At 45.0% G+C, this 9306-nt stretch overlaps 1 protein-coding gene across 1 annotated transcript; it reads left to right on the forward strand.

The window, feature by feature from the left end:
• Positions 1–4345: 4345 nt before the first annotated feature.
• LOC119323158 lies at positions 4346–5200 on the forward strand. Its single transcript, XM_037596738.1, has one exon. It carries the CDS (start codon positions 4346–4348, stop codon positions 5198–5200), a length of 855 nt encoding a protein of 284 aa, XP_037452635.1.
• Positions 5201–9306: the final 4106 nt, after the last annotated feature.

Consider the following 9306-nt stretch of genomic DNA (forward strand, 5'->3'; position numbering starts at 1 on the left):
GTAGCAAATTTCCCTCAACTGGATGACCTAAGGTTTATCAATCCGTGGGAGGCGTAGGATGAAGAGATGGTCTCTCTCAAACAACCCTGCAACCAATTAATATAAAGTCTCTTGTGTCCCCAACACACCAAATACAATGGTAGTTGTATACGTGCACTAGTTCGGCAAAGAGATGTTGGTATAAGTGTAGTAATGATAGTAGATATTGATTTTTGTAATAGGAACAATAAAAAACAACAAGGTAGCAAGTAACAAAAGTGAGCACAAACGGTATTGGAATGCTTGAAAATGAGGCCTAGGGTCCGTACTTTTGCTAGTGCAATCTCTCAACAATGCTAATCTAATTGGATCATATAACCATCCCTCAATGTGTGATGAAGAACCACTCCAAAGTTTTTATCTAGCGGAGAACATAAGATTAAATTGTTTGTAGGGTAAGAAACCACCTTAAAGTTATTCTTTTTGTTTGATCTATTCAAGAGTTCGTACTAAAATAACACAAATTTACTCTTTCCGCTCGATGTATCCAATAATTCGTACTGAAATAACACCATATGATACGCATCGACCAACTCTAGTGTCACCTAGATACTCCAATGTCACCACAAGTATCCATGAGTTAATTATACGATACGCATCAAACAATTTCAGATTCATAATACTCAATCCAACACAAAGAACCTCAAAGAGTGCCCCAAGATTTCTACTAGAGAAAGTAGGACGAAAACGTGCATCAACCCCTATGCATGGATTACCCCAATGTCACCTCAGGAATCCGCGAGTTGAGTGCCAAAACATATATCAAGTGAATCAATATAATAACCCATTGTCACCATGGGTATTCACATGCAAGACATATATCAAGTGCTCTCAAATCCATAAAAGTTTTCAATCTAATAAAACAAAATCTCAAAGGGAAAACTCAATTCATCACAACAAGATAGAGAGGGGGGAACACCATATGATCCAACTATATTAACAAAGCCTGCGATACATCAAGATCGTCCCATCGAGAACACGAGAGAGAGAGAGAGATTAAACACATAGCTACTGGCACAAACCCTCAGCCCCGAGGGTGGACTACTCCCTCCTCATCATGATGGCCGCCGGGATGATGAAGGTGGCCTCCGGTGATGATTGCCCCCTTCGGCAAGGTGCCGGAACGGGGTCTAGATTGTTTTTTCGTGCCTATAGAGGCTTGCGGCGGCGGAACTTCCGATCTACTATTATTTTGGTGGGTTCTGGAATATTTAGGAATTTATAGGGCGAAGAGGCGGTGTGGGAGGCCACCGAGGTGGGCACAACCCACCAGGGCGCGCCTCCAGGCGCGCCCAGGTGGGTTGTGCCCCCCTTGGGGCACCCCCTCTGGTACTTCTTTGGCCCAAATTGTGCCTTCTGGTCCATAAAAATTCTTCAAAAAGTTTCGCTGCGTTTAGACTCCGTTTGGTACTAGCATTCTGTGAAGTAAAAAACAAGCAAAAAACAACAACTGGCACTGGCCACTATGTCAATAGGTTAGTCCCAAAAAATGATGTAAAGTTGCTATAAAATGATTGTAAAACATTCAAGAATGATAATATAACAACATGGAACAAGCAAAAATTATAGATACATTGGAGACGTATCAAGCTTGTGCATGTTATTGCATCCATGTTACATCTTTGCAGTAGAATACATGTCATCTCGGTATTATGTGCAGTAGAGATCTTGCTATATGTTTATGCTTATGTTGATGCATTCATTCTTGTTATTCATGATTCGTGCATTTTATCTCATACTATGACTCGAATCGTTTTAAATTCAAGTTAAACTCGATGTTAATTCAACTTGAACAAGTTGTTGACTGAGTCATGCATGGTGCCACCGAATCAAGCTCACCAGTGCAACCACACTTGCCTGGATGGGGAGGCCCTAATTCGGTTTATTGTCATGCATCTCACCGGTGCCTCCAACTAGGGAAGGTTATGTGCTCGCGCTGGCCTGGCCTGGTAGGCGGCAATAACCTTGTGTGCCCAAAGTTGTATGGCACCATTGTCCCTGTTTGGGACCGTTTTTGTTTTGCCACGAAGGGGGCAGATGTTCAGAGTGGGCATCCAGGGCCACCCATGGCATAGCCCAAAGGGGAGTTTGTCGGAGTGTCCGGGAGAGTGTCATGAAATAGATTGGTTTTGTGGAAATATCGTTGGTCCACCCAAATGGGAGCACCGAGCACGATGCCATGAATTCCGTGTTGTGCGTACAGTGTACTAACCTCTGCAGAGTGTATAATCTACCGATAGCCGCGTCCTCGGTTATGCACACGCTTCATACTAGGTCACATCGTGGGTCAATAGAAATAATTAATCTGCACGCTAAAAACTCTGAGATGGCACATGCAGAAGTTCGAGGTCTCATGATGACTATTATGTGGTTTCGGATGTGATCTAGTGAGGATCACTATGGTAAGTTAGCAGTGAGGATTATGCGGTAACCCGAGATGGTAACTTGGTCCGAGGCACCGAGGTCTTTGCACCACATGCACTTCATCGATACTTCATCATGTTCATGCATTAAAACTTGATAAATGTCTTGTTGTTGTTTGTCATATTTCTTTGCTTGCTGTGAGCTTGCTAGTACATTCAAAGTACTCACCTGGCGTGTCATGCCAGTTTCAGGAGGAGCCGTACAGGAGTTGGAGTCGTTCCGTTCGTCGCGGTCTAGGCCATGTCCTAGCTGTATCCCTGTGAGATGGAGTTCTGCTACGTTGTCTTTTCGCTGCCGCGTAGATGTTTTGTGATCATCGAGGCCCCTGTTCTAAATAATGTACATAAGTGCAGCCGCACCGTGTGTGCCGCTTGGCCTCGTTTCATCATGTAGCCACCAAACCTGTGTAGCCGCAAGAGATCAATAAGGTTGTTTTCTGTACCAAATTGTTGTGTATTGCCAGAAGACTGATCTCTGGGATGGCAATGGAAAGTAAACCGGTTGCTCTGAGCCGGGGTGCCACAACGATATTGTTTCAGTTGTTGGTGTGCGCCTCAACTTCAAGCTGTCTAAAGATCGACCGGCTTAATTTTTCAGATGTGCTCATAGGATAGGGTGTGCTGCCATCATTCATACGGTCATAGGAATAAGTTAACATACATGTATGTGAGCATATATTTTTACCGTGCTTCAAAAAAGGCTTGAACTACGATCCTTTCAAACATCATGAACGAGATTGAAAACATAAATCTTTATCAAACCATATGAAAATAATTCACTACGTAAACATAATATTTGTATATCATGCCACAAAATATCAAATCCAAAATTTAAAGCATAATTTTAAAAAATTATCATGTTTGTATGCCAAATTTATGGTCCAATAGGAATCTGCTATTCTTAACAAGATTTGACTTTTTGTTTATCTAGTTGATCAAGTGTGGCGCACAGGATACGTTGAGCATGGTCCAATGGTCGCATCACAAGAGTGGCTCACCGGATACGTTTCGCTGCAAGGCAGTCCTTGATAGAGTCAGGGGAAAGAAAACCAGCAGGATCAAAATTGGCGAGAGAGAGTATTTTCTACCGTATCTCTTTTTTTGCGGAAATATTTTCTACCATATCTCGTGTATGGATCCGTCACATGTGGTTGCTTTGAGATTGGTACTACTTTTCGGTTGTTGTCAAAATTTGTCTTGTTTCATAATGTTTTATTCGGGTTCCTCGTGTTCGGGTTTTTCTGGTTTTAAGTGTATCATCATATTTCATTGTGTACCGGCGAGAAAGAATGCATTTGTGTCAGATCGGATTTGCTGATTCAGAATGAAATATGTTACGCTTGGAAACAAGAGGGGAAAAAAAATCTAATGTAACTTTGAAATCAAGACAAAATTTAACAACAACCAAAAAGAAGTTGAATGATAAAGCAACCACGAATGGTGGATTCATGCACGTATGATAGACTATCATTTCTGTGTTAAATAAAGACTATCATTTCTCAGATTGTCGATCCAATGGGCCTGGAAATTTTCAAACGCCACCAAATAGACGAACTTGAAACGGGCAATCCAAGAAAAGAATAGAAAAAAATAGAAATCCACTCAAAAAAGAGAAAGAAATAGAAATGGAAATTTTTAAATGGTAATAATGCTACCACAGCACACGTTCCAAATTTGATCGCGCCAGAAACATGCCAAATTTAAACGCCGTAGCTGTAGCCAACCCTTGCCCGCGACGGATCCACCCTAAACTTGGACGTGTCTCCCTTAAATCTCGCGTCCTCCCCTCCGCAACCGACCAACCAGGCTCGCTCCGCGCCGGCCAAGCTCGTTGCCATTGTTTCTCCCATGATCGTCTGGGTGTCCTGACGATCTTCTTCCCCATGTCGGCGATCGTCGGGCACGACCACAGCGGCCCGCCGCCGTCCCCGCTCCACCTGCTGGAGGTGACGGTCATCTCCGCGCAGGACCTGCACCGGCGCCACCGGCTCAGCCACCAGGTGCGCGCGTACGCCGTGGCGTGGATCGACGGCACGCGGAAGCTGCGCACGGAGGTGGACCTCGCCGGCGGGGCCGACCCGACGTGGAACGACCGGTTCCTCTTCCGCGTCGACGCCGCGTTCCTCAAGTCGGAGACCGCCGCCGTCGTCGTGGAGGTGCGCGCGACCCGGAGGTTTGGCTCTGATGTTGTTCTCGGGCGCACGGGGATCGTGGTGAGCACGTTCGTGCGCGTGCACTCGTCCAGGTTCGCCGCCGCCGCTCCTGCGGTGGCCGTGGCGCCCACCGGGCGGCAGGTGGCGGCGCTGCAGCTCAGGCGCCCGCGGTCGCTCCGGCCGCAGGGCGTGCTCAACGTGGCGGTGACGCTGCTGGGCGCCGCCCAGGCGCGCGCCGTGGCGCCCATCTACCACATGCCGGGGTCCCCGGACGCGTTCGCCATGAAGGACCTCGTGGCGATGAGGCCGGCGCCGTTCCTGTCCGAGATCACGGAGGAGGGCGCGGCCGAGGCGAGGGATCTGGAGTACCACGCGCGGCGCCAGCGGCCGTTGGTTGAGCACTCCGGGCCGCTGGACCCGAGGGGCGCCGCCATCGAGCAGAGCAAGCTGGCCATGAAGCTGGAGAAGTGGAGGGTCGATCTGTCCCCGGACCATGGGGATCATGACGGCCGCGGCGGCGGCAGGTCAGGGAGGTGGCTGCGCCGGACCTCCTGCTTCGGCCGCCAGGAGAGCTGGGAAAGGTAACTGGTGATCAATCAATCAAGGCGGCCCGGTGGCATGGCTGGCAGGATGTGCGTAGTACAGGAGAGATTGATAGCTTGCCAAATAAGTTCTTTTTTGCTCGCTATGAACAGTTTAATTTGTTATTGTTTTACTCTTATCACATCGTGTAGCACGAAAAACAAGAGGAAAAGATCCATTTTAGACCCTACGAGTACTCCAAATTTACTTTTACCCACAAAGATAGTACCCCTATTCTCCGGATCAATTGATGCACGCAAACATACTTAAGAGAAAAGACATGTTGGTTGCATGTAGACTAGAACTTAGAAGCTAATATCTTTATTTAATTGATACTCTAATTAGAAAATTACACTAAACTATAGTCCATCCACCGCCATCATCTCTACCCCTTCCTTCTTTTCCATTAAAAGTTCATGACTTATGTTCTTATTCTCCGTTAACATTCATTTGAGGTTCTTGTTGAGAATGCCAATAACATGGTTCTTTTAGTCATGTTTGTTGGTGTCTCTTCTCTTATTGTTTGTAAATTTGTCCATCCAGGGCCTTACTCACGATGGATGAGCTCCTTCATGTTTTAAAGATGATGCGATTGTGATACGACCCTACCCCTCATTATCACCATGTGAAAGCCAACCCCAAGTTCTCCCACGATGAACCCGCCAACACCTATTCTCCATGAGGCTTTTCCACTTGACATTACCAAGGATAGTATGCTACCTAATCCATTGGACCCTTCGTGTGCTTAGGTGTCAAGGAGCAAGCATGATAGGGTGGCAAGTATATGCGCAATCACACGCATGCACGGAATAACCAGACTCTGCACATACCCTCTCAAGCGCCAAGCACATCTGATACTACCGAACAGAGCCCCCAGAATAATCGTGCCCACTAGAGAACCACCTCAAACCGAACCCTCCTTCTATACTACCAGATTGAGCCCCAGAACCATTAAGCCAGCAGAGGGTCCTCTCAACACCAAGCTACTTCTATAACTTTAAAGGGCCATCCCTGACACTACCAAATGCACCACATGCCTTGGAGACTTCATGCATCTAGGATTATCGAGGTTCACCATTCGGCAATACCAGACCTCGTTGCATGTGTCTAACCTCTTTGTGGCTCCACGGGCTTGCAAGTGTCCTTTGGAACACTAAAACATAGGCTATGAGGCTGGACTATAAATACCCCTTCATCCTCTCCTTAGGGTTAGATTGTTATTATCTCCAAATTTATGCAAGGTTCACTAGGAGCGTTCTCATGGCCTTTGCCACAAGTGGTTGGCTATAACATGGGCCCATCTAAATTGGTGGTTGATGTGGAGTTATCTGGAACCATCTCATCTTCTTCGACGAAACACTCTCATGTGCACTCCGCCTTATCTATTCGGTCCGCTCTACCAATGCCCTGCAACCAACAACAGTAGCGGCTACACCGATAGAGGCACATGTGTCTGTTTCCTGGCATCGGCTCGCCACCCTTATCTAGCTACCCCTTGATATGTCGCCGCCTCTCTGGCCCTTATGTTATTCTAACCACTAGCCCCTCTCGGGGCCACCATGCCCTTCTGCATGCCATGCACGCACGTGGTGCTAGACCTTGCCACCTCCTCCCTTGCTTCTTGTTCCTTTATGTCTTTTGTAGCTCTTGCATCCACTTGAATTCCCGTGGTTGATAGGTCCACACATGCCCTCAATACTTGCTCCTACACCGTGCCCTCCTATTCCATCAACCCTGGATCGCTTTGCTCTTTGTTGTTGTCAGTAGCCAGAGTGGGAAGGACCTGTGTTGTATCCATCTCTTATCCCTGCCATGGAGGATGCCCACACGACAAGGGCCCTCTCCCAAGTGTAGCTAGTGGCATACGAGGCCGGTGGAGTGTGGTCAGTGCCTAGCGACAAATGAGACTTGGTCCTGCTCATTGACCATGGAGGCACACCCTAGCCCTACTCCACGGCCAATTGCGACTCTGATTTCAATTCAACCCCGTCCCCTTTTCTCCCTTAGCGTCAGCCACCTTCCTCTGCCAATAATCAACAACTGGGACCTCGGTACTTCACTAACTATGGTGCAGCATCTGTCGTGTTGTCTATCTATTGCACTCATGTGGGTTACCCTCGGTAGATGCTTCTAGGTGGACGGGAAGAGCCTCTCAACAGTCCATAGAATCAAGGCAACAACATTAACATCCACGACAATGAAGGATGGTGCACTACAAGTCAAGAAATCCATCTAAAAATATTTATAGTTTTCTTGTAAGATGATTAAAATGAAACATATTTTCTACTTTGTAACACTGTTTTGGGGAAAGATCATACCACGACATATTTGCTACTTTGTAACACCGTTTTTCGGGAAATATTATCGAAACCCAAGTTGCGGTCTACGTAGTCCTTGAGTAATCCAGTGAAAGTTGCAAAGCTTGTCCAATAAGACATATATGTGTTGTTGTGTGTGTAAAGCTTTCTGAACCTGTTGCAGTCTGACAATTCTTAGATGTCCTTTTTCAAACTTTATTTCATGTGTACTCATGTAATTAGTTGATGCCTTTTGTTGGACTATAGGCTCTAGAGTTATGATGTTCTGCAGCCACCTGATGTTGACCTTGCACATGCCTTTAGCCAGTGAAATTATTAATTCCTATGTCTTTGAATGAGTATGATCGCATCCATTCTTGGACGATTGCAGCGAGCTAGAAATTGAACCTATCCTTCATCTGGATTTTCATTATTTGTCTTATGTCGAGAGAATCAGATAAAGACAAAATGTAATCCACATGTTTGGTTCATTGTAGGCTTTGAGTTTCACTTCTTCGTAATGCTCCTTCATCAGTTCATACATCCTTCTAATATGTGGTTACATTTTGGTTTGTTTTTCAATGGCGGTGTTAAGAAAAGTAATTCAATTGTATTTGTTTTCGCTTATCATTCAAAACACAAACCAGTTTGGGAGCATGTTTGTGATGCTTTGGCCAAGTTGTTTTGGTGTCGTTTCTGTAATCCCGTGAGTCAAGTATTTCGACGGGGTATTGGATCTTTTGCCCACTTTACATGGTATTTGATGGTTTTCCCCAGGCTTGTCTCAATGGCAAGTGGCCCCGGCCCCGCCCGTCATTCTCGGGGGAGGGGGGTGATCAAAGTTAGAAGAAGAGTGGGGCAAAAGATCCAACTTATCGTATTTCAAAAGAATTCATGTATTTGTTTCACTTTTGTTATTTTGTCCCAGTTTGGTTCATTTACGGAGAAGTGGAACTCAAAGCCTACAAAATGTAACCTGTATGTTTTGTTGCCTTCTGACTTTTGCTACAAGAAGGATCTAAAATGTGCTTAGATCTTGGGAATGTGTCTCCTGGTCTCATTGTTTAATAAATTGTGCATGCTGGTTTTGCACATGATTTGGGTAAGCTTACACTTTATGGTATTGGTTATCACATTTTTTGTGGCTCATTGTACATGTGGTTAACGGTACAAGCTATTTAGGTGGGGTTCACTATTGATGTAATAGCACCCAACCAAACCACGTGATTATCATCATGTTGTGAATGCAATTGGTAATCAATTGCATGACGGTTATCATGACGGTTATCCTTATATGCTTATTAATAATGCTTGTGCTAGCGAGACTACATGCAGCTGTGTTCTTTGCTCTGTACACAGAGGGGTGACTATGATAGAAGTTGAGCCTATGGTGCAAAAAATAAAAATAAAATAATCCTATGCCATTAGATAGTAGCTGGATGCTCAAAGCACTTAAATGGATACATTACGACCCCGACTCCATCCACCCACTATAGTTGGATATAAAACATAAACATTTGCAATAACAACCTCAAGTATCTGATCCAATCGTTATATCCAACGCCCAACGACCATTTATAGATGTGCACAACTATGATACCCCATATTCTCTTACTTTTATTAAAAAATATATGCATATGTATATCACATGAAATCCATATATATTTCAATACTCCCCCGTTTCTTCTCACTTCAAATATAAGATTAGTTTGAATCAAACTACACAAAGTTTGACAAATTTATATTAAAAAATATCAGCATCTACAATACTATAGTTATATAGTATGAAAATTAATTTCATATTGCATCTAA

Source organism: Triticum dicoccoides, chromosome 6B (assembly GCF_002162155.2).
Source record: "Triticum dicoccoides isolate Atlit2015 ecotype Zavitan chromosome 6B, WEW_v2.0, whole genome shotgun sequence".
Classification (NCBI taxonomy): domain Eukaryota; kingdom Viridiplantae; phylum Streptophyta; class Magnoliopsida; order Poales; family Poaceae; genus Triticum; species Triticum dicoccoides.

Excerpts from the sequence above, each read along its gene's own strand:
- LOC119323158 (XM_037596738.1), top strand. The coding sequence starts at position 4,346 with ATGTCGGCGATCGTCGGGCACGACCACAGCGGCCCGCCGCCGTCCCCG.